This window comes from Ruditapes philippinarum, unplaced genomic scaffold, assembly GCF_026571515.1.
Source record: "Ruditapes philippinarum isolate M1 unplaced genomic scaffold, ASM2657151v2 ctg11428_1_1_1_1, whole genome shotgun sequence".
In the NCBI taxonomy this organism is placed as follows: Eukaryota; Metazoa; Mollusca; class Bivalvia; order Venerida; family Veneridae; genus Ruditapes; species Ruditapes philippinarum.
Genome location: NW_026859375.1, coordinates 1 through 27,743, shown reverse-complemented (window position 1 = coordinate 27,743; position 27,743 = coordinate 1). Strand labels below are relative to the sequence as shown.

The 27,743-nt window shown below is 32.0% G+C and overlaps 1 protein-coding gene across 2 annotated transcripts; it reads left to right on the top strand.

The window, feature by feature from the left end:
- Positions 1–2,140: 2,140 nt before the first annotated feature.
- Positions 2,141–27,655, top strand: LOC132756294 (synapsin-like; the record flags this gene model as incomplete). 2 transcript variants are annotated; one of them, XM_060747325.1, is given in 8 exon segments in its annotated part: positions 2,141–2,195; positions 4,638–4,780; positions 10,067–10,141; positions 13,943–14,045; positions 17,679–17,794; positions 19,180–19,369; positions 22,585–22,751; positions 25,687–27,655. In XM_060747325.1, coding segments are annotated over 8 exon segments (1,030 nt in total), but the record flags the coding sequence as incomplete, so codon positions are not given.
- Between the last annotated feature and the right edge of the window lie 88 nt (positions 27,656–27,743).

Sequence of the window (27,743 nt, the reverse complement as noted above, 5' to 3'; positions counted from 1 at the left end):
GTAAAAAACGGTTTTAATGGGGGGTGACAGAAAAAAAGGATTTTTAGATAGTCCAGACCCCCAAAAAATAAGTTTGTTACTTTTTGGGGGCCCAATTTATAAAAAATTTAAAAAAGGCATCCCTTAAAAAAGGGACTTTTTAACTGAAAGTGGTTTTAAAGATTTAGTCCTGGTTTCACAGGATGTTTATATTCCCTTTCCCAGGGAAAATAAAAAACAGAGGCAAACAGTTTCCCCTCCCGAAAAAAAAAAAAATTCCTGTGGGGAAAAAAAAAATAGAAAAACCCAAAAAGGGGAAAAGGGGAAATGAGAATTAAACCCTTTCTTCAGAAAAATTTTTTTTGGGTTTTTCCATTTTTGGAAAAAAAATGGGGAAGTTTCTTTTTAAGTTTCCCTTTTCTTAAAAATTCATTTTTCCCAATATTTGTTTTTTTTCCCCCAGGGGACCCTAACAGAAGATGATTCTGCAGGGAAAAAATTTTTTTTTACTGGAAAAATTAAACTGTTTTGAGGGGGTTTTAAAATGCTACTGGAAAAATATAAAGACAAAATTTTTCTTTTTCCCCAGCAATTAATTAGGGTTTTTAAAACAATTTTAACAGTTTTAATTTAAAACAAAATTTCCTTCCTACATTTTTTTTGGGGAAACCGTTTTTTAATATCAGTAAAAGGTAAAAAATTTTTCATTTAAACCCTGGGGCTATTTTATTTCCATAATATTTTTTAAATATGTAAAGTACCTTGTATTACTAACAAAAAAATTAACCCAAAAAGAAAGATAAAAGGGCTATAGCATTGATCTAAATTAATAAAAATAGATTAAAAAACAATATCCAAAACAAGGGAAAAGTCGAAAAAAACCAAAAGACGGGAAAATTTTAAAGAGATTTAGATAAAAACTCTTTTACATAAAAATAACATTTTTTGGTCAAAAAACAACCTTCTTTTAGGATTAAACCCAATTTATTATTTAGTACCTTTTATTAAAAAAATTTGTTTAAATTTTAAAATCTTATGTGGATTTGTCTATACATGTATTTTAAATTCCGGCAAAATTTGGTCTTCACTGACCCAATTTAGCATAAAGCAAAAAATAAAAAATTTAAAAAAGTCAAAAACTCTAAAATTAATTTCATATACCTAAAATTTTTAAAATTTGGGGTTTTTTTTTTTCTATAAAGCCCCAGGAAAATTTTGATCTGATGTACTGTTTTTGTGTATGTACTTTCTCTTTTTTTCACTTTTTTTGATATTATTAAAAGGGTTTTCCACCACTATTTCTAAAACCCCCATTACAGAAACCCCAAATCTTGGTTTACCTTTTTGGGTTTTAAATTACCAACCCCACTATTTCTAAAAAAGACCCCCCTTTTTTAAAGAACCAAACATAACTGTCCCTTTTTTGAGGTTTTCTTCACTCCTGTGGCAGCTCTAGTCTGTTTTGACCAATCTGTCTGAAACTGAACCTTGTGTATAGTTCATGTATATCAGTGTTTTTTTTAATGATTGACAATACTTACCAGGTGGCTAATTTTATACCCCGGGCATATTTTTTAACCTTTCCCTTTTGGGGGCCCAAAAATTAAGAAAAAACAGTAATACCAAAAAAAAACACCCCCTTTGTTTATAAATTTTTGTAAGGCGAAAAAATGAAAAATATGCCAAAGTGGGTGCAAAAATATGACATGGCACCCAAATCAGCCGCATGTTTTAGAAAAGTTAAGTTTGCCTTTTGGGCCCTTTTTTGGTCAGTATACATAGAACCCAAAACCAAACCCTTTAGAATTTAGCTATTTTAAAAAGTTTTATATTTAAAAAAAACAAAAAGAAAACTGAAAAAACAAAGTCTGCAAAATTACCAGAAAAGAGGATAAAAAACAAGTGGAGCAAACTTTAGACAGGGAAACTTTCAATTCTAGACTGCAATTCAGACCTTGAACATAATAAAAAATTAAATTTAAAAAACGAAAACATCAGATTGTCTGTTTTTCAAAAATTTTATTTTTACATTGGAAAAGACAAATTTAAATCTGTGCATTGTGGTTTTATTTTTTTTAAAGGGTTTTTTTTGGAAATGTTTTAGAAAAAATTTAGATTTTTTTTTAAAAAATTTTTCTCAATTTTAGGGCCTTTATTTAAAACCAAAGTTTCCAGTAGTTGTCAAGATTGGCCATGCACATTGTGGCAATGGGAAGGTAAGTGTCATGTTCTTGTAGCTTAGACAGGTTTGCTTGGTAATTAATTTGAAACTCTTGGTAACAAAGGTAGCCCATCCTAATTTCCTGTACTGCAGCCAATGTAGCAAATCAGATTGATTAAAAAAAGATTTATGTGATGCCAAATTATGTTTAATCCTGAGTGTACTTTTTTCTACAAAGTTGTTTATTAGTCAACTTTTCTGTGAAAATGCATAATTTTATGTTACATTTAATATTATGTTCAAAATTTTGGATGGGTTAAACACTCATTCGGGAAATTTTAAGTAATGTAGTCATTCAGGAACTATTTTCTTATAATTAATGCCACTCAGGAACTATCTTCAGTAATGTAGCCACTCAGGAACTATCTTCAGTAATGTAGTCATCCAGGAACTATCTTCAGTAATGTAGTCATCCAGAAACTATCTTAAGTAATGTAGTCATCCAGGAACTATCTTCAGTAATGTAGTCATCCAGGAACTAATCTTCAGTAATGTAGTCATCCAGGAAAACTATCTTCAGTAATGTAGTCATCCAGGAACTATTCTTCAGTAATGTTAGTCATCCAGGAGACATAATCTTAACGTAATGTAGTCATTCAGGAAACTATCTTAAGTAATGTAGTCATTCAGGAACTATCTTAAGAATGTAAGTCATCTCCAGGAAACTAGTTTAGTAATGTAGTCATCCCAGGAACTATCTTTCAATTGTAATGTAAGCGAACATCATAATTGGCTAGTCAATCCAGGAACTATCTTAATGTAGTCATCCAGAAACTGTCTTAAGTTCGATGTAGTCATTCCAGGAACTATCTTAAAGTTAATGTAGTCATTCAGGAACTTATTCTTAAGTAATTTGTAGTCATCCAGGAACCTATCTTTCAATAATGTAATTCAGGAACTATTCTTAGTAATGTAAGTATTCCAGGAACTATCTTAAGTTAATGTAGTCATCAGGAACTATCTTCAGTAATGTAGTCATTCAGGAACTAATCTTTAATGTAATGTAGATCATAATGTAGTTCAGGAACTTATCTTTAAGAATCTAGTCATCCGAGAAGCTAAGTAATTTGTAGTCATTCTAATCAGGAACTATCTTCAGTAATGTAGTCATTCAGGAACTATCTTAAGTAATGTAGTCATTCAGGAAACTATTCTTAAGTAATGTAGTCATTACCAGGAACTATTCATTAAGTAAGTAGTCTCCAGTAACTATGTTTAATTGTAGTCATCGGACTTCTAACAGGAACTGTAGTCTTCAGGAACTATCTTCAGTAATGCTAGTCATGTAGTCATTCAGGATTACTTAGGAACTATCTTAAGTAATGTAGTCATAACCTATCAGGCAAATGTTAGTCATCCATCTTAAGTCATTAATGTAATGTCATCCAGGAACTATCTTAGAGTAATGTAGTCATCCAGGAACTATCTTCAGCGTAATGTAGTCATTCCAGGAAACTATCTTAAGTAATGTAGTCATCCAGGAACTATCTTAAGTAATGTAGTCATTCAGGAACTATCTTCAGTAATGTAGTCATCCAGGAACTATCCTTAAGTAATGTAGTCATCCAGGAACTATCTTAGTAATGTAGTCATCCAGGAACTATCTTAAGTAATGTAGTCATTCAGGAACTATCTTAAGTAATGTAGTCATCCAGGAACTATATTAAGTAATGTAGTCATCGCAGGAACTATCTTAAGTAATGTAGTCATCATCAGGAACTATCTTAAGTAATGTAGTCATTCAGGAACTATCTTAAGTAATGTAGTCCATCCAGGAACTATCTTAGTAATGTAGTCATCCAGGAACTATCTTAAGTAATGTAGTCATCCAGGAACTATCTTCAGTAATGTAGTCATCCAGGAACTATCTTCAGTAATGTAGTCATTTCAGGAACTATCTTCAGTAATGTAGTCATCCAGGAACTATCTTCAGTAATGTAGTCATCCAGGAACTATCTTCAGTAATGTAGTCATCCAGGAACTATCTTAAGTAATGTAGTCATCCAGGAACTATCTTCAGTAATGTAGTCATCCAGGAACTATCTTAAGTAATGTAGTCATCCAGGAACTATCTTAAGTAATGTAGTCATCCAGGAACTATCTTAAGTAATGTAGTCATCCAGGAACTATCTTCAGTAATGTAGTCATCCAGGAACTATCTTAAGTAATGTAGTCATTCAGGAACTATCTTAAGTAATGTAGTCATTCAGGAACTATCTTAAGTAATGTAGTCACCCAGGAACTATCTTAAGTAATGTAGTCATTCAGGAACTATCTTAAGTAATGTAGTCATCCAGGAACTATCTTCAGTAATGTAGTCATCCAGGAACTATCTTAAGTAATGTAGTCATTCAGGAACTATCTTCAGTAATGTAGCCACTCAGGAACTATCTTAAGTAATGTAGTCATTCAGGAACTATTTTCTCTTGTTTTTCAGGTGAAGGTGGAGACTCACCATCAGTTCCAGGATATAGCAAGTGTTGTAGCACTGTCAAAATCCTACGCTGCTACTGAACAATTTATAGAAAGCAAATATGATATACATATACAAAAAATAGGAACGCATTATAAAGCCTTTCTGTAAGTAGATTTAAGAAATTAACAAAAATGATGTAGTAAATACATAGCATGAAGGATAAATTGTCAGTTGGTCTTTTATACATGTACACTATTAAAGTCAAATAACATAGAAACATCACCACACTTCTTTTAAACTGTTCAATGATTGACAAAAGAGTTGATTGTTGCATCTTTGTTGATAAGATCAGATAATTTTGTGCAAGTTTTTAAAGCCATTTTAGATACTGAAATTCCTGTTAAATGAATAAACTTGTATAATTTTCCTAAACCATAATAAACATACAATATTACTGTTTGTTACTTTGGTCATACCATACTATCATGTTGTCCGGATCAAATTTGATTGACAAGTTATCCCGAATGAACTGTACTTGTGCATATGTTGTTCTTGTACATATGTTATCCTAAATGAACTGCACTTGACAACCATATTTGTAAATGTTGTTCGAAATAAAGTGTACTTGTATACAGATATGTTCTTTTGAAAGAACTGTACTAAAAGTCTTGTACATGCTGTTTTGAACTAACAGTACTTTTACATGTTGTTTTGAATGAAATGTCATCAAACATTTGTCTCATTGTTGCACAAATCGTAGTTTCTTGAAGTTTGTTGTGTTGCACACATTGATTTTATTTTTATTTCATACAATATTTTATTGTCTGATACTAATGTACATGTATGTAATCTTCATTTGCATGCAAGGTTAATGAACTTTTTTTAGCCCTACCCCTGCAGCAACAGAGAGTAAACTTCATTATTTGATCAGTATCATTTTAATATTTTTCATGATATATTTACATAGAATATATTTCTCAGTCTGTGAAATGACATTATATTATAATTTTATAGCTTTAGGCTTGGACAGAAATTAAGATTTCTTGATAACCTGTAGCATTTAATTGTTTGAAAGGATTTTGAACTTTATATCAATTTATAGATTTATTTATGATATAGATTGAATCCAGAATTAAGAATATTTTGGGTTTTTCCAGCCAATCTAGGGTACATGTACAAACAAACTTTTACGATTACAGCTTGGAAAATATGTGCAGGTTGACTTAGATCTATTGTGAATGGTAGTACTTTGTTAAGCTAAAATGGTAAAAGTTTGTTTGTACCAGGGGAATAGCTTGGAAAAAGCCACATTTGCCGATTTCCTGATAACAACTGTTGAAAAACAATATAGGCCACTTCTCTAGAAAAATAAGTTACAATTCTATAGTGGTTTGTAACAATGCTGCAGTACTGTATTGAATATTGAATACAGATTGTTCTTTAGCTTCAAAGGTGCAATGCACAATTAAACAAAGCCTTGTGTCTAAATTGTTTTATTTTTGTTACATGAATAAGTGAACAACATTTCAGTAGTGAATTGATGATGAAAATTTAACAAACAAATATATCATGTAACCTTCTTTATTTATATTTACATGTATATTTATATTGTAGTTTATTTTATTTTGTATTAGATGTTGTGTTGTGTGCATCATAGAATCTCTAGACCATTCTCTTTCATGCTGGGTAAGTTTATGATCATAGTTCATATTAGTTATCCTTAAAAAAAAAGTTATTTAAAGGGAAATAACTCTAAAGAAAAACAACTAAGTAATAGTTGCCTCCCCTTTTTGAGCAATCTTTAATACTTCATTTGCATTGAATTTCTGGAATGAAGATTTAGAAGTTTATCTGATTTTATTGTTAGACTATAGGGATATATGGAGATTTATTACTCTTTTGTGATATGATTAAAAGAAAGGGGAAAAAAGAGATTATAAACTACTTTCAAGTTTGATTACTGGAATTAGCAGTACTGTTGATGTGACCTGAAACATGATAATGACCTTGATTGCCCTGTGACCATTAATTTAAACTTCTATATAAGGTCACAGCTCTGTCATAATTATATACATGTATAGGGAATATTGAATGAGTGTAGGTTCAAAACTGAATTTATTGAACAAGTTTAATAAAATTATATTATACGAGCCTCTGGCGAGCATGATATTATCTTATTTTAACGAGGTCAATAAATTCAGTAATGCTACTAACTCTACATGAATATTCTATTTATCACATACCCAAAAAAATGACTGTTTAAAGTGCAAAAGAATCATTTTTCATTGATGCGCCTATAATGTTATAACACTATTATTTAGCATGTTTTTACACTATCTTATATATTTTTAAACGAAAATGACGTCTCTTCAAAATATAATATGCATGGCTGTGCAATACCATTTTTACGGATTAAAAAAAAAGGCTTGGGTATGTGATAAACACATAAAATACACAGCATGCTGTTGCACAATTACGGAATATCACTTTTGTATGTAAATTGATTTTATCATTTTCATTGGGAGGCATTAATTAGGCCCTATTCTCCTCTTCAAAAAATATGCAAAAGGACTTTCTGCAGTTCTTGATAATTAAAGAACAACATTGTGTCCTGTTTTATTATTCTGTAGTAAAGTTAAATTTTATCATTGATGTTGCTTTTATTGTTCCCTTTTTGTTATATACATTTTACTAACGCTATGGTCAGTGTCCAGATTAATAGTTGGTCACTTGCAGAGAAATTGGTAGTTTCTGATAAAAGTAGCAGGTTCAGTTGAGCACCTGCCAAAATATGACCAAAAATGTGTCGGAATCAGCATAAAAACCAAAACAGCAAATTCAGACAATGTTTCCTTTCCAAAAGGGACCTATTACTTTGTTTACACTGCAAAAAAAGCGAAAAAAACATATTAAGTAACTGCTAGTGACGTAGGTTAACAATGTTTCTTAAAAATATTCTGACAAAACTAATGTAGGAATACTGTTATACATGCTCATTTTATCTTGCCTCATTTAGTCTATATTTATGCACTGGCAGCTTTCTCCGAGGAATTATTCCTCCCAACCATCCTCCAGTATAAAATGATTTACATGTTGAATTCACTTGTGTATTCATGGTGTATCAATTGATATATTTCACTTGTGTATTCATGGTGTATCATTTGATATATTTCAGATGTGTATTCATTGTGTATCAATTGATATATTTCAGATGTGTATTCATGGTGTATCAATTGATATATTTCAGACGTGTATTCATTGTGTATCAATTGATATATTTCAGACGTGTATTCATGGTGTATCAATTGATATATTTCACTTGTGTATTCATGGTGTATCATTTGATATATTTCAGACGTGTATTCATGGTGTATCAATTGATATATTTCACTTGTGTATTCATGGTGTATCATTTGATATATTTCAGATTGTGTATTCATTGTGTATCAATTGATATATTTCAGATGTGTATTCATTGTGTATCAATTGATATATTTCAGATGTGTATTCATGGTGTATCAATTGATATATTTCAGATGTGTATTCATTGTGTATCAATTGATATATTTCAGATGTGTATTCATGGTGTATTCAATTGATATATTTCAGATGTGTATTCATGGTGTATCAATTGATATATTTCAGATGTGTATTCATTGTGTATCAATTGATATATTTCACTTGTGTATTCATGGTGTATCAATTGATATATTTCAGATGTGTATTCATGGTGTATCAATTGATATATTTCAGATGTGTACACATTGTGTATCAATTGATATATTTCACTTGTGTATTCATGGTGTATCAATTGATTTTTCAGATGTGTATTCATGGTGTATCAATTGATATATTTCAGATGTGTATTCATGGTGTATCAATTGATATATTTCAGATGTGTATTCATTGTGTATCAATTGATATATTTTCACTTGTGTATTCATGGTGTATCAATTGATATATTTCAGATGTGTATTCACGGTGTATCATTTGATATATTTCAGACGTGTATTCATGGTGTATCAATTGATATATTTCAGACGTGTATTCATGGTGTATCATTTGATATATTTCAGATGTGTATTCATTGTGTATCAATTGATATATTTCACTTGTGTATTCATGGTGTATCAATTGATATATTTCAGATGTGTATTCATGGTGTATCAATTGATATATTTCAGATGTGTATTCATGGTGTATCAATTGATATATTTCACTTGTGTATTCATTGTGTATCAATTAATATATTTCACTTGTGTATTCATGGTATATCAATTGATATATTTCAGACGTGTATTCATGGTGTATCATTTGATATATTTCAGATGTGTATTCATGGTGTATCAATTGATATATTTCAGATGTGTATTCATTGTGTATCAATTGATATATTTCACTTGTGTATTCATGGTGTATCAATTAATATATTTCAGATGTGTATTTCATGGTGTATCAATTGATATATTTCAGACGTGTATTCATGGTATATTTCAATTGATATATTTCAGACGTGTATTCATGGTGTATCAATTGATATATTTCAGATGTGTATTCATGGTGTATCAATTGATATATTTCAGATGTGTATTCATGGTGTATCAATTGATATATTTCAGATGTGTATTCATCGGTGTATCAATTGATATATTTCAGACGTGTATTCATGGTGTATCAATTGATATATTTTAGACGTGTATTCATGGTGTATCAATTGATATATTTCAGACGTGTATTCATTGTGTATTAATTGATATATTTCAGATGTGTATTCATTGTGTATCATTGATATATTTCAGATGTGTATTCATGGTGTATCAATTGATATATTTCAGACGTGTATTCATGGTGTATCAATTGATATATTTCACTTGTGTATTCATGGTGTATCAATTGATATATTTCAGACGTGTATTCATGGTGTATCATTTGATATATTTCACTTGTGTATTCATGGTGTATCAATTGATATATTTCACTTGTGTATTCATGGTGTATTCATTTGATATATTTCAGACGTGTATTCATGGTATATCAATTGATATATTTCAGATGTGTATTCATGGTGTATCAATTGATATATTTCACTTGTGTATTCATGGTGTATCAATTGATATATTTCAGACGTGTATTCATGGTATATCAATTGATATATTTCACTTGTGTATTCATGGTGTATCAATTGATATATTTCACTTGTGTATTCATGGTGTATCAATTGATATATTTCAGACGTGTATTCATGATGTATCAATTGATATATTTCAGACGTGTATTCATGGTATATCAATTGATATATATTTCAGACGTGTATTCATGGTGTATCAATTGATATATTTCACTTGTGTATTCATGGTGTATCAATTGATATATTTCAGACGTGTATTCATGGTGTATCAATTGATATATTTCAGATGTGTATTCATTGTGTATCAATTGATATATTTCAGACGTAAATCAATCTCTGGTAACTGGAAAGCTAACACTGGCTCCGCTATGCTGGAACAAGTACAGATGAATGATAGGTAATGGTAATTTTTTTGTTAGTCTCTGGTCTATATATAATAATAATTCAAGTTTGATCACTTTTACCTAGCTATAGTCTCCAGTCCCCTATCCCCCTCCACAACCTTTCATCCCACTCCCATCTCTCCCTTACTGGTATATGGGTCTTTCTAGAACTAACCAGTATTGGTGTCTTTCTGGAACTTACCAGTATTAGTGTCTTCCTGGACCTAACCAGTATTGGTATTTTCATTGGCTAACCAGTATTGATGTCTTCCTTGTAATAACCAGTATTGGTGTCTTCCTGGAACTAACTGCTGTCTTCCTGGAACTAACTGCTGTCTTCCTGGAACTAACCAGTATAAGTGTCTTCCTTGAACTTACCAGTATTTGTGTTTTCCTGGACTAACCAGTATTGGTGTCTTTCTGGAACTAACCAGTATTGATGTCTTCCTGGACTAACCAGTTTTGATGTCTTCCTCGACCTAACCAGTATAAGTGTCTTCCTCGAACTAACCCATATAAGTGTCTTCCTCCAACTAACCAGTATTAGTGTCTTCTTGATGTCTTCCTGGAACTAACCAGTATTGGTGTCTTCCGGGAACTAACCAGTATTGATCTATTTCTGGAACTAACCACTATTGGTGTCTTCCTGGAACTAACCAGTATTGGTGTCTTCCTGGATCTAACCAGTATTGTTGTTTCCTGGAACTAAACAGTATTTCTGTCCTAGAACTAACCAGTATTGGTGTCTTTCTGGAACTAACCAGTATTGGTGTCTTCCTGGATCTAACCAGTATTGGTGTCTTCCTGGAACTTACCAGTATTTGTGTCTTCCTGTAACTAACCAATATTGTTGTTTCCTGGAACAAACCAGTATTTCTGTCCTAGATTTTACCAGTATTGGTGTCTTCCTTGAACTAACCAGTATTGGTGTCTTCCTTGAACTAACCAGTATTGGTGTCTTCCTTGAACTTACCAGTATTGGTGTTTTCCTTGAACTAACCAGTCTTGTTGTCTTCCTTGAACTAACCAGTCTTGTTGTCTTCCTTGAACTAACCAGTATGGCAGACTGAACGGATAAAATACTTCTTTCTGGCAAACTGAATGGGGGGATTTTTTTATCTGTCATATCAATAATATTCTTGTTAGGTGTTTCTAGCAAAGTTAGTGATGAGAGAATGAAGAAAGATCAACCTGGTGATAGCTTAAAGCATCACAGATTCAGATGAGTGAAGTAAATCATACTGAAGGAAAACTATTATTTGTTGTTTAAGAAATGTATAAAATTTCACAATCAAGATGAAACTTATTATGGAGTATATGACAAGACCTTTCCATTTTCATCATCACTAAAATTTTCCCCAAGTTTTCATAATAACTGACACAAATTTGGAGGCACACTGTTATAAGTAGGAGATACATGTTAGGAAACTTCAAAACAAAACTTTCTTTCAGCCTACACAATATTGATTAGCGTCCTGACTAGTGTAAAACATTGATCTTTAAATTATTACACCTCTTTGATATGTCATTCATGCAGAAGGTTTGTCCTGTCAAGTGAAAAAGCATTATTTTGTCAGAATACTCTTCAAAAAGAAAACAAAATTAGGTATGCCAATACTCTTCAGTAGAGAAAACATTATTAGTCTATAAGCTATGCTGTCAAAGATTTAATCATTAAATTAGATTGTCTGGAAATGTGTGCTGTTATTCCCGAGAAACATCGATACTTGAAATTTTTAGATGTATTTCATTAAACGGTAAAGTAGCACCATTTTGTCTTCTGCTGTAAGAAATTGAATATAGTTTCAAGCGTACAGGATTAATCTATATTCAGACTTGGATAATTTAAAGAGCAGAAGATAACATCCATGTCTGTATACATTATTGTCTATCATCTACTATTTTATCTCATGAAATTGAGGTTGTATCAGCGGAAATTATTGACCAGGAAATTATGAGAGAATAAAGTAGGAAGAAAAACATGGAACTGATAATATCGGAGATATTATTCAGATTATATTGACATCCTGTGTTCGTTAACAATTAATGTTGTTTAAAAGAAGACTTCAAAGCAGGTGGCCGCTCACAGCAAAGTTAATGTTGCAGAAATTATTCAAAACCTGCAGCAGTTTAGTTTGAATCATGAATTGGCATAGTCTCTTTTTCAAAAGCTTGCTAAAAACTGAACCTGCTGATTTGCTAATGTTACCTGAAGTGTAGTGCCAGCCTGGCCGGGCTCTGTACTGTTGTTAGCTCCATATTTATCTTGTCTGTTTCCAGAAAAAAGTTAAGCCTTTAAAATCACTTCGTTAAAGTCATTGTTGTCATGCAAAAACTTTAATGAAGCTCTCTGTTCAAACATTTAAAAATTATCAATATGGAACATGAAAACTTGCTTATCATGTCAATGGGCAATTGTTAGACATGGGGCATAATTCTGAAAGTAATATTTTTGGAGTTATTCCCCTTTTTCAGTAAAAGTCTTTAGCAGATGAGTGGTGCGTTGTTTCTATTTTGAAATCTCTGAAACTTTAAATGGTCTGTTCTAAATTCAAAGCAGGGTAAAGCTGGTACACAAATATAACAGCTTATGGGTTAAATAAAAGAATTTAATGTCTCTGCCTCTAATCTTTAGCCAATTGCCCCTCACCACTGTGGGTTCGAATCCCGACAGGGACTTTGGATTCTTTCATGTGAGGAAGCTATCCAGCTAGCTTACGGAACGTCGGTGGTTCTACTCAGGTGCCCATTCGTGCCTGAAATAATGCACGGAAGGGCACCTGAGGTCTTCCTCCACCAGTAAAGCTGGAACATCGCGATATGACCTATACTGTGTCGATGTGACGTAAAAAACCAAAACAAACAAACAATGATCTTTAGACAGTTGTTTCTTAATCTTTCTCTGATGTCTGCCTCAGGAAATTACTTCTGTGTCAATTAAAATTATTGGACATAAAATACTGGTAGTTAGAAATAATTGAAAGTCATATTCTTCAATTTTGTATTCTGTAACAAGACATTGATTTGTTGCACCAGAGGAAGATGCCCAATTAGCTTGTGGAAGTTTGTTGGTCCCTCTCAGATGATTTCTAAACCAAACCTTTTGATAAGGCATGGTGTTTGTGATCTTCTTTCATAAATTGGTACAGCTGGAAAAGTGTCACATACTATAAAAATAATACCACAGTGTTTACTATTACTCAGCAAATCCCAAAATATTTTAAATTTCCCCACTCTGCTCTCCCACACATCGTCTCTCATTACACTGATACCCACAAAAATATACATGTACAAGTAAATCAATGGTGATAGATGTAATAAAGTAATAGAAAGAGCATCGAAACACATGCCTATCTGATTTGTACGAGGGGGCATAGCCCCCCCCCCCCCCCCCCCCCCCCCCCCGAGTATAAATCAGATTGCTGAGTGTGTGATGTTCTTTGTCTTTTGTATCATAGTCAAACATAAAAAACACATTCCCTGTTGTCACAATATGAAACCCTAGAAAAAAGGAAACCAATGAACAAGCATCTGAATATGATATTTCTTTTGCTTTCGCTTTCTCTGCTGTCACAGTAATAAACCCCAGCAAAAATGAGCCAATCAATGGGCATGCTCTAGAGTGCGGGTAACTTATACCTGCACTACAGTTAACGCACTGTGCATGACTTGTATATTTATATGATTTAACTCAACAGAAAGATTTCAACAGAAAAGTCCCCAAACTATGATGCTATAAAATACAAATGTATGTAAATTTTAAAAAAAAAGAACAAAAAAGAATCCTGCTACATGTTATATTTGAATTACACCAGGTACAAGTTATGGGTAGATGAATGCAGTAAGATATTTGGTGGTCTAGATGTTCTAGTTGTAGAGGCAATACAAGGTAAAGACGGCAAAGAATATATTATAGGGGTAAGTTATACAATCATCTTACACAAACGTTTTTATACCAGTCATTTCTATCACAGGATTCATTGTCCTAGAACTTGTTTGTTTGTTTCATTTTACGCCTTTTCCCAACAGTATTTCATTCATATAGGCGGGTAGTATCCTAACCATCGTTCCTGGAGAGTTACACCAGTACTAGACTACCTTCCTCCGCGCTAAACTACCAAAGCATCTCCCAGGGATCGAAACCCACGCCAGAGAGGTAAGTGGATTAGAAGTCATCGACTCTAACCCCTCGACCACGGAGGCGGTTGTCCTAGAACTTGACATATTACAGGAATGGTTAGAAATGTGCTCCTTGACCAATTTTGTTTTGTTTAATTTTATATCTTCAGATCAACTTCATAGCTGTGCATTAAAGTCTGCAGGGTACATTATTGAGATTTTTTCATGTGAAGAATGTTATTGAGTTAATTTTTGTGAGCTTTGTGAGAAAAAAATTGCCATTATGACCTTGGCAGGTCACAAACACAAAGATTTCATTGAATTTCTTTGCATCTGAATTTCTTTGATTCCTGTAAAACAGTGACTATACTTATGTATTACTTGTATTATTATCAATATTATTATGGTAGACTATCATAGAGAAGACTGGTCATGCCTTAAACTTTGTTTGCCTCCTAAATAAAGTCTCTCTTACTATTATTGCTTGGGACAATAAACCAAAAATCTTTAAGATATTTTCCTACAAGTGATCTGAAAATCTTCTAAATAAAGTCTCTATCATACTACTATTGCTTGGGACAATAAACTTAAATGCTTCAAGATATTTTCCTAAAAGTGAACTAAATATAAATGTATTGTTTAAGTATTACACTTCAGTTAAACTGTGTTCATACTTTGTCTGGAAAACAACCATTTTTGTGTATTTTACGAGGGTTGTTCAAAAAGTAATAGGACTGCAGCTCTACTGTTCACATTTTTTCATCTACGTACACGAGTTTACAAAAATCGAATATCGGAATTTGTCCTCTACATACAGTGAAAAAATCAATACAATATGTTCAAAAACAACAATTCTGTACAACTTACAAATGACAAGGGGTACGCGACCTGGCGCACGCTAAAAGTTAAATAAATGACGTTCATGACGTCGCAAAATAAATTCAAAATGTAAACAGCGTCATTCTTTCTGAAATTATTCTACACAATGTTCTAGGTGCTTGAATCATGATACTATAACCAGAACTCATCTGTGGCGATGTAGCGAAAAAAGCAATCACATTTTCATTTCTTTATTCGAAACATGCCCGGTGGCCGGCAACTTTCGGTTTTATCTCGTGATTTTGAGTATTCTGGAAGCTAAACGGGCATGGACATATAATGTAAATGACAAAGTGATTCATATTATTTATTTACACATGCCATCTTACATTCTTAAAACAATATGATTATGTACAGTACATTAAAAATGCTTATTGATTGAAAAATATTTTCTTCTTCTGAGCACAGGCTATCATTCATTAAACGAAACCGAGAAAAATTGATACCAATAATTACCGCGTATCATTATCAAATTTATTCAATGATAACACACACACATATATATATCTTATAAAATAAAATAGTGTTGAAAAGAAATTTCCCCTATTCAATAATTTTCTTAGAACTGAAACAGTAGACCCGATGCAAACATGCCGAACAGTTCGCGGACTGTATATCGCCGATACTTTTGTAGCGCTATTGCAATTAACGTCTCTAAAGTCCGTCAATTTTCCGCTTTCTCCCTAGCCCTTTCGTGTCAGTGATCTCATATTCACCGTCTTGAACTGCTTTCCCCAGCTGAAAACGAGTGTCCTAATTGCCTAATTATTGTTCTGTGAAAATTTAATCTTTTCATACGTAGCTGAAGGAGTAGGGTCTATCTGTTGGCAAAATTTAATGATCGTACACATTTTAAGTTTTTCAACGAACGTCATTTTTCTACATTTAACGCTATTACCACTGCTGTTCAAAACGTTATAGTTTAGCGATTTCTTGTCTGAATGACGTCAAATTTGGACAACATGACACTTTAATATGATAAAATGTGTTGGTGAAATATTAGGGGGAAAAGACAACATATTATGAATAAACTGAAAGTACAAATTAGCGTCAAAATATTTTTGATGCGGTGCGCCGGGTGCGTGTTACCATGGTTATTTAATATCACAGGGAACACGCATTTAGCGCAATTATTCAATAAACTTAAAAGCTGAAGTTGTAGAAAATAATTAACTATTGCCGTTGATATGAAAATATTTAAACTCTAATGGAATATGGAGACATAAGACTCTTAGTCCTATTACTTTTTGAACAACCCTCGTATATGATGCAGTTCCCAGCTTGAAGAGCAATTTGTGTTTTATGTTTTATGCATATTCTGATATTTCGCCCACATGTTTTAAGATGACTTTAACTATAACAGGAAACTCATTATTTACCAAAGTCATCGATTTTTATTTTTATAAATATTGGGAGGAAAATGTAATAATCTCCATAGTTTATAGAAGCTTTACAAGTTACAATAATGAATGATACAGATTCCTTAATAAATAGTATTTTGGTGGGTTTCTTTTTAGTTGTTGTAATCCTAGCATATTAAGATGTCAATTTTTTTTGTTTGTTTGTTTTTGTTTAGTTGTAAGCTGTGACATTAAAATCTTAAAGGCAATTGATTGCATCTTAATCCTTATTTCTAGCATGTTATAGCAGAATTTCTGTGATCTCTCGGTCCCATTATTCACAATCTGCAATCTCTTCCTCCTAATCACACTTCTGCACTCAAATATTGATTTCACATGATACTATTACTATAGGGGGTTAAAACGTGAAATGATTGAAGTGATAATAGTTAAATTATGATGGCAGCTCACTCTAATTTTCTATGTATTGTAAAGTAAGTTAGTTATATCTGAGGTTTAATTCTTGACACCATATACAGGATGCAGATATTGGATTGCAAAAACTTTAAACTGTTATATCATCTAAATCAATTGAGCACAAACTTTTCCTGTAATTTTCAGGTTTCTCTGTGATGCTTATTTCAGCGTCCTAGTATGCATGCATATTGCTGCTGGGTGTGTGTTTAACTGTCAAGAGATCCCCTCCCCTTCAGAATATTCCCGCATCAGAATATTCCCCCCTCAGAATGTTCCCCAATCAGAATATTGCCCCATCAGTATATTCACCCATCAGTATATTCCTCCATCAGAATATTCTCTATCAGAATATTTCCCATCAGAATATTCCTCCATCAGAATAGTCCCCCATCAGTATATTTCCCCATCAGAATATTGCCCCCTCAGAATATTCCCCTATCAGAATATTTCCCCATCAGTATATTTCCCCATCAGAATATTGCCCCCTCAGAATGTTCCCCCATCAGAATATTACCCTATCAGAATATTTTCCCATCAGTATATTTCCCCATCAGAATATCCCCCCCTCAGAATGTTTCCCCATAAGAATATTCTTCATCAGAATATCCCCCTATCAGAATATTCCCCCATCAGAATATCCCCCATCAGAATTTTCCCCCTCAGAATATTCCCCATCAGAATATTCCCTGTCACAATATATTTTGAAGGTATTTTAAACTATGAAGTATAATTTCAGGTAAATGACTCAGCAATGACACTGCTAGGGGAGACCCAGGAGGAAGATCGTAAACTAATTAGTGAATTAACTCTGTCAAAGATGCAAGCAACCTTAAAACCAGTCCAGACTTCCATGTAAATATTTCTATATTAACTAATGCTTTATACATAACACTTTTATTGAAATTGCTTTATTGATTTTTTTCCTACATCATCATATATAGCATTTGAATTTAGTACATTATCATAAATTAATGCAATTTAGATTAAGAGCATTATCATGAATTTATGTCACTTGAATTGAGAGCATTATCATGAATATATGTCACTTGAATTAAGAGCAATATCATAAATTTATGTTGTCACTTGAATTAAGTGCATTATCATAAATTTATGTTGTCACTTGAATTAAGAGCATTATCATAAATTTATGTCACTTGAATTAAGAGCATTATCATGAGTTTGTCACTTGAATTAAGAGCAATATCATAAATTTATGTTGTCACTAGAATTAAGTGCATAATCATAAATTTATGTTGTCACTTGAATTAAGTGCATTATCATAAATTTATGTCACTTGAATTAAGAGCATTATCATGAGTTTGTCACTAGAATTAAGTGCATTATCATAAATTTATGTTGTCACTTGAATTAAGTGCATTATCATAAATTTATGTTGTCACTTGAATTAAGTGCATTATCATAAATTTATGTTGTCACTTGAATTAAGTGCATTATCATAAATTTATGTCACTTGAATTAAGAGCATTATCATGAGTTTGTCACTAGAATTAAGTGCATTATCATAAATTTATGTTGTCACTTGAATTAAGTGCATTATCATAAATTTATGTTGTCACTTGAATTAAGAGCATTATCATGAGTTTGTCACTAGAATTAAGTGCATTATCATAAATTTATGTCACTTGAATTGAGTGCATTGTCATAAATTTATGTCACTTGATTTTTAAGAGCATTATCATGAATTTGTCACTTGAATTAAGAGCATTATCATGAATTTATGTCACTTGAATCAAGAGCATTATCATTAATTTATGTCACTTAAATTAAGAGCATTATCATAAATTTTTCACTTGAATTAAGAGAATTATCATGAATTTGTCACTTGAATTAAGAGCATTATCATAAATTTATGTCACTTGAATTAAGAGCATTATCATAAATTTGTCACTTGAATTAAGAGAATTATCATGAATTTATGTCACTTAAATTAAGAGCATTATCATAAATTTGTCACTTGAATTAAGAGCATTATAATGAATTTGTCACTTGAATTAAGAGCATTATCATGAATTTGTCACTTGAATTAAGAGAATTATCATAACTTTATGTCATTTTAATTTTTTAGTGCATTATCATGAACTTACACCACTTGAATTAGGTGTATTATCATAAATTTATGCCACTTGAATTAAGTTATTATCGTAAATTTAACTCACTTGAGTGCATTATTATACATTTATGTCACTTGATGTATATTATGCTGTGGTACGTTACAGGAAATCATCTAGCAATAGTTCTGTCATTGGTTACACCATGAATGGTAATGGTTCCGGTATGAGTCTAGGCATGGCTGGGAGCCAGCCATCAGCTTCCTCTGCTGGTAGACCTCAACAAGTAGCCGGGCAACAGCAAAGGCAGCATCATGACCCAAGAGGTCAACAAGGTCAACCTGGACAACAACAACAGGTAAACCTCAAAAGTAATTATTTACTGAAATCCAATTGAACGCCGGCATGATAAAGCAACCCTTAACATTTACAAATGGCGTCAAAACACGTTAAAATTGTCATATTGTAGGTAAAAATAAAAAAGTGAATAACCCTTGAAATGTTAAAGATAAATATAAATAGAGTAACAATAAGCAAATTTTAAAAGTTTCTTATTTCAAAAGCTAATAGAATTGAATATCTTCAAAAATTCAGTATGTCAATAGAGGAATTCAGCAAAGTGGGTTTTTTCCAGCTAATCTGTAGGTGCAAACTAATTTTTACAGTAATAGCTTCACAATGCACTACCCATTAATAGATTAGTCATCCTGTTTCCCTTATTACTGTAAATATTTGTTTGTATCTACGTTTTTAGCTCGGAAGAAAATCAAATATTTTTAATTCCGGAGTTAGTCTATTAAAAAAAAAAGTAAGTGACGTTTAGGGTCATTTTGTCATGCTAGCGTTCATTTTTCATGTTTTGTGGTCTCTGTTATTTATTGTTGATTCAGAGTTCTACTCATCTTGGATATTAAATAAGAAATTAACCCACTCAAATTTATTTTGTTATTGAATTTTCTAAGTTTATATTTCTTGTTTAACCCTTTACCTCATTATATACGCGAACCAATGCACTTTCCACCCCCCCCCCCCCCTCTTTTAGGCCTTAAATAGTGAAAAAATGTCCTATTTGGGCCCCAAACACATTTTCGTTTGAGAAATGTTGCTAAAATAAGTGACCACTTTTTTGACGCCACCCCCCCATCCAAAAGATTCATCAGGGGGTTGCCAGAAGGGGGATGTACCCCCTTCTGTTTGGGGGGTTTGAAGGGGGGTGGTATTCCCCCTCATCACCAAGAAAATTTTAGACTTGTGAGAGGCTAAAAATGACCCCAGGTCGATCATAAGGTAACAGTCATGTAACCAACGCTGAAAAGCCTTTGACTCTATCTCAATCCCTTGAGAAGTTGCAGCACTTTGAAATAAATTTTGATGGAAAAAATCAAGGCAAAATAGTGATTTTTGGCAATTTTGAGATGTCCCCTCGTTGCCATGGTAACAGGAAATTTAAGACTGAGCCTGTCGTTACAAAGGCAATGGTCCAGTCAACATTTGTGACAAGTTTGATTAGTATTGAAGCATTTTTCATAGTTTCATAGCAGTTTGAACTTGTAACAGGAGGCTTTTTAATGAAAACGCCCATTTTTCACAATATGTTCATGAGGGAAAGGGTTAAGTTAGAGATTATAAGCAGGTCTAAAATTGAAATTCATTAGTTCAGTGACAACAATTTAATCTCTTTTGCTCATTTATAGATTACTATTTAATCATTCATTTCTAAACTTCCGATCTATCTAATACGGTGACCTATTTGATAACCAACAAAGATTTAAACATTTGTCATTTTCAAGACAAAATGCATTTAAAATACTTGTGTGATTTCACACAACATGTATTTGCAAAAACTTTTAGTCATGCATTTTCTTGAATTTGTATGCATATTTGAAATGAGATTGAATCTTAAGCTGTCTTGCAAGGAACCTAAAACTGAGACAATATGTTATCTTGAATATAGATTTTAAATCTGTGAAGTCTTTGCTTCTTATCTCTGTGGTTTTTATTTGTCAATTGATCAAAAGTTTAAAGTTGCTCTATTTCATTTTAATGTACATGTATAAAATGATGCAGCAAATCATTGATTTTCATACCAGCAAACTATGTGATCATGAAAATATTGCAATTTTCTCACCGCGATGTTATTATTATTATTATTATTATATACCACATTTCTATAGCACTCTTTTCATAAATAATAAATGTTCAAGAGTGCTTTACATAAATCCGATAAAACATAATCATATATATATATATAAGACATAATGTACAACATTAATTAAGTAAACCTATTAAACAATAATGATAATCTAAAACCAGTAAAGGATGGTAAGAAATACAGACACATTTAGTTTAAAATCAAGGCTCAATTAAAATTAACACTGATAATATAGCAAAAGTAGTACATGTATGATGATTTATGAACTAACGTCCATAGAACTTTATGAAATAATGTGTTTTGAGAGCTCTCTTAAAACATGGCAAGGTATTACAGGCTCTAATGTCAGGTGGTAACGAGTTCCATAATTTCGCTGCGATGTATAGCAGATGCACCCAATATGAGATTGGACTGTTAATGATGGCATTTAGAAAGTTTATACCGTATCCTATATCTATATTACATTTAAGTGTAAAGTGTATTTTATGTTATCTGAAATTTAAAGTGTATTCTATGTTAAATGACACTTAACCCTTTACTTCATATAGACAAAATAGTGATTTTTGGCAATTTTGAGATGTTCCCTCCTTGCCATGGTAACGGGAAATTAAAGACTGAGCATGTCATTACAAAGGCAATGGTCCAGTCAACATTTGTGCCAAGTTTGATTAGTATTGAAGCATTTTTCATAGTTTCATAGCAGTTTGAACTTGTAACAGGAGGCTTTTCTATGAAAACGGCCATTTTTCACAAAATGCTCATGAGGGAAAGGGTTAAAGTGTATTCTATGTTATATGACACTTAAAATGTATTCTATGTTATATGACATTTAAAGTGTATTCTATGTTATATGACATTTAAAGTGTATTCTATGTTATATGACATTTAAAGTGTATTCTATGTTATATGACATTTAAAGTGTATTCTATTATTATATGACATTTAAAGTGTATTCTATGTTATATGACATTTAAAGTGTATTCTATGTTATATGACATTTAAAGTGTATTCTATGTTATATGACACTTAAAGTGTATTCTATGTTATATGATATTTAAAGTGTATTCTATGTTATATGACATTTAAAGTGTATTCTATGTTATATGACATTTAAAGTGTATTCTATGTTATATGATATTTAAAGTGTATTCTATATTATATGACACTTAAAGTGTATTCTATGTTATATGACATTTAATGTATATTCTATGTTATATGACACTTAAAGTGTATTCTATATGATATAACATTTAATGTGTATTCTAGGTTATGTGACATTTAGAGTGTATTTTATATTATATGACATTCAATGTGTATTCTAGGTTATGTGACATTTAAAGTTTACTCTATGTTATATGACATTTCAAGTGTATTCTATGCTATATGATATTTATAGTGTACTCTATGTTATATGACAACAGATGAATGGTAGTTCAAGACAACAGCAAGTTAACGGACCTCAATCTCAAGGCCTACCACACGCCCCGTTACCCCAGCAACAACAACAACAACAAGGTTTACCCCATGCCCCACCTCAACAGCAGCAACAACAACAACAAAGGCCTCCACCCCAGAAAGAAGGACCAAGGTACAATTAGTTGTTTAAAAAAAATAATTTAAAATCCGGTCATGAAAAACACATCTGTTTGAAATTTGTTCTAAAGAGTTTTAAAATTAATTTAAAATTTTTATTTTGTTTTTTCATCCTCAGTTTGATGTCACATTTTATATTGACTTAAAGGAATAGTGGACAATTCAACTCATCTTTGCTTAATTTTTTGTTAAGTTTGTGTGTACAACTTCATTTCCATTCTGCAGATGATATTAAAATTCTCTTGACACATCACATAATCATGTCTTTGAGATCATATTTGTAGTTCCCTGTGAAGGAGGAGGTTATTACTCTTGTCTGTTATGTAGGCTTGTCTTTAGCCAATGTTTGCCTTTATAATATATTCAACCTCTGTTGAGCAACACCTCTCAGTATATAATATATTCAACCTCTGTTGAGCAACACCTCTCAGTAGGGCTGTCATTGAATATCACAATATTGACATATCATCGATATTCATCGTCCGATACAATATCACATATCGATACAAAAAAATAATATTTCTGTTAGTTAATATACTTCTCTATTTTGGATTTTAAGAGATGTCACTTTTTTTCTAGTTTTCTTGGCTAACTTGAACTTTAAACACCATTTTCAAATGTCAGTGACAAGAATAACAGAAAAACAAACTTTCTGTTAGTTTGTTTGTAGTATTTGTAATGTGTAATACAAGCATGCATAACACCATGATCCCAATATTTAACACATACGAGGGTTGTCCCAAAAGTCTGTGACAAATTTTATAGACGGTTCATTTTTAACGCCAATAGAAAATGATTCACACATATAACCGTTAAGTTTATTATTTAACATTACAACAAATCATTTATAAAATATTCACTCTAGTTACTTAGAAATTTTCAGTATTAACGACATTGGTTTGAGTTGCCGGCGCACGTCAAATAATTTGCATTTTGTTATGAATAGGCTAAAATTAATTACGTATATTTCAAATATCTGATGATGTGTCTGCACAATGTCACATTGACTTCCTCTGCTGCTATGTTTACATCATCTCAGAAAATTTTAGTTAAATAACTTTAGAAACTAAAAAGATACGAATAAATGAAAATATCTCATATAAAATAGGAAAGATAAAATGGCGACGTTCTAAGAATTTGCGGCGCAGTGAACAGGCCACTCAGGTTTTATGACTATTTCGAGATGACACATGTTACGATTTTTAACAAATATACCAAATAGAACAGTTAAGCAGCATATCCTGAGCATTTGTTTACTAAAGGCGTGAATGGAAGCAGAATTTTGCGCTACAAAAAGCGAAAATAAGAAAAACACGGATAGAAAGACCGATCGCCATCGCCTATTTCCTACAGCTAAAAGCAGATGCAAGGAGACCGGAAGTTCGCGTATAGCAAAAATTAATGTTTGCCATCCAAACATGCAACATACATTAACAACCACATGATTTAAGTCTGTAATTGACGATTTATGGGTAAAGCTGCACCATTATTGCGTTGAAAGCCATTGAGAGTATTTGAGTAAGGCGCCTGATATAGATTTAACATCGTCTTTGACGTTTGACGTGCGCCACGATTCAGTTAGTTGCCATGGTGTTTATGTCATATTTTTGTTGTTTGTTGATATTTTGCTTTGTAAATTTGTGAAAATGTTTCAATAATATGGGTTTATAACATATTAAAATACCAAATTCGTACCTATTTTATTTAGTTTTTAAACAATCTTGTCACAGAATATTGGGACAACCCTCTTATATAAATGTTTTTCAATGTATCTACTGTCAATGCGATAATTATTATCAATGTATCGTCGATATATATCGATACAAAATTTTCCATCATTTACAGCCCTTCCTCTCAGCATCAACAAAAAAACATTTTCTTCCAAAGGGTGTTGCTCTGAAGGGGTGTTACTGTATATGTGTATACCTTCTATAGAGCTCCTGTCACAGGCTACAGTGGTGGTAATTGGGTCTAGCAATTTACTACTTAATTGATGCCAAACTAATTTTACACAATTTCCTATCATTATTCAATTAAGGCAATTATGTGTAATACTGATCACAGAATTCCTGATAACAAACAATTCAGTTACTTTTTGTCTTGTGTTACTTAAATACAATATACACAATGCTATAATTATGAGAGAAAATTTAGATGTCTGGAATTATATGGATGTAAAATACCCTTTAAATTCTTAACTTTTAAAGTTTTCATTTTCATACCTTTGGGTTCACTCACTCAGCTATAATAAACCTTCCCAATTGTATTTATCTTTAATATTGTCTAATGAAACAAAAAGTTTCTTAGATTTTCTTTCCTTCAGGCAATATTTTGTTTCTCTGTTTTCTTAATTAGTAAAGATTTATTGCAGAGTCCTTTTAAGAGCTTCTGTTTAGTTGATTGAATTAATTAATGACATTTCTTTTAAAGTGAAAAATGTGGTCTTTGTTTAAAACTGAATATGGTCTTTCTCAGAAAAAGTAATTTTTCATTGTATTTGTTGTACAGAAGAAACAAATGTTGACCTTAGATAAAAGGGTTCATATGGTCATTATTAGAAAATGCATACAGTAATGTTTTCACATAAAAATCCTGGGTTTTCTGTGGCGGATTGGTAAAGATGTTTGATTTTTGCATCACTTGCCCTTTAGCAATTGTGTGGATACAAATCCCACTTTGAACTTAGCAATGTTACATATGAGGGAGCTGTCTAGCTAATGGAACATTTTTTTACTAGTGTGCCTTAAAACATAACAAAACAATACTCCATTCTCCAACCCCTTAAAAAAACCAACATCAACAAAAACTCCAACCAACAAATTAATCTCAAAGATGGAGATTTCATATATATGAAGTTAAAGGGATAACATGTCAAGTTTAAATGTTTACAGATTACATAAAATGGTGAAACATGTATTTTTCTTGTTCAGAGGTCCCCCTCCTCACAACATGGTGCACAGACCCCCTCCAATGCCCGGTGAGGGACCACCACCTCAACAACAGCAACAACAACAACAGAGGCCAATGGCACGGGGACAGTCCAAGGACGGTGAAGATGATACGATGAAAAACCTGCGGAAAACTTTTGCTGGAATATTTGGTGATATGTAACATCTCTCAAAGATTTAGGACATTGTAGAATATAAAAATCGTTAAAAAATTATCTCCCTTTCTGACCATTTAAAGCTCAGACTGGGTGAAAAAAACTGATATTTTAAAACAATGCATAATAATAATTGAGCCGCGCCATGACAAAACCAACATAATGGGTTTGCGACCAGCATGGATCCAGGCCAGCCTGCGCATCCCGGCAGTCTGATCAGGATCCATGCTGTTTGCTATATGTTTCTCTGCTTGTTATAGGGTTTGTAAGCGAACAGCAAACCTATTATGTTGGTTTTGTCATGACGCGGCTCATATAATCATATAATACTGTATACATTGTAAGTTTTGTTATCACTAGAGTTGAGAAATTTGTATATTATTGTAATTGTTTATTATATATATATAGAGTAGAAGGTCAATTACTGCCATTTTTATGATGTTACATGTTAAAATAATTGTTCACAAAATAGTAAACACTTCTTATAACTTTGAATACGTTAAATCTTGTATTATATACATATTGATAGGATTCAGTGAATGTAAATTAACAAATTGTATTATTAAAAACTAGCTTGAAGTGACCTATTGACATCATGTTGATGGAGTAGCCTTGACAATGCCAACTAGACTTCATTTTGATTCAGTGAACTTGTGATAGTCAACCTGACCTTGGTTATCAAGATCTCATGTCGATGCAGTGACCTTGCCAAAGTCACCTTTACATGATTTTGATGCAGTGACCTTGCCAAGGTTATTCTGACCTCATGTTGATTCCGTGACCTTGTCATAGTCATCTTAACCTCATGTTTATGCTGTGACCTTGTCAATGTCACCCTGACCAGTTAAATCAGTGACCTTGCTTAAATCACCCTGACCTCATGTTAATTCAGTGACCTTGCTAAAATCAACTTGACCTCATGTTGATTCAGTGACCTTGCTAAAATCAACTTGACCTCATGTTGATTCAGTGACCTTGCTAAAATCACCTTTTAACTCATATTTATGCTGTGACCTTGTCATAGTCACCTTAACCTCATGTTGATTCAGTGACCTTGTCAATGTCACCTTTACCCCATATTTATGATGTGACCTTGTCAAAGTCACCTTGACCTCCTGTTAAATCGATGGCATTGCTTAAGACATCTTGAGCTCCTATGAATTAGTCACTCAGACTTTCTGTTTCTCCAGGAACGATGGTTAGGAAACTACCCGCCTATATGAATGAAATACTGTTGGAAAAAGGCGTAAAATGAAACAAACAAACAAACAAAAAACTTTCTGTTGATAACTGTTCATTAGTATGCCGGTATTAACTTTTTTCTGTACTTTCAATAAGACTTGTATATTGAGATAATAATTTTTGATGAATCAGGAATTCAAAGAAATGTAATACTAAAATATTTTAACATTTTTGTCTATATTTTATGAACAATTATTTGATATGTGACTGTACTGTATATTATATAGATATAACCTGTTTAATATTTCTTGTTATCTTTTTTTAATTCTTCATCCTAAAACATGTTAACATTCTCATTCAAATCAAAGACTTGGAATTATTTGCATTTCAGTATATAAGAGCAAGTTGGGTTTTAATTTTAAATAATGCAAATTTTGCTATGCCTGTAGCAAGTGCTGATAGAAAGAAAATAACCGAATAAGTTTACAAAGAAATAATTCATAATTAAGTTTCATAATACATGTATAATTTTATATATTTACTTTGACTTTGAGATTATTTTTATTATTAATTGGTGCAATTCAATGTAAGATTTTATTATTCTTACTCAGTCCATTTTTTTTTTTTTGCTGCAAAACAAGGCAAGGTCTCATATTTTTACATTGTTTAATACTCATGAAAGACTTTTCATACATAGTGTAG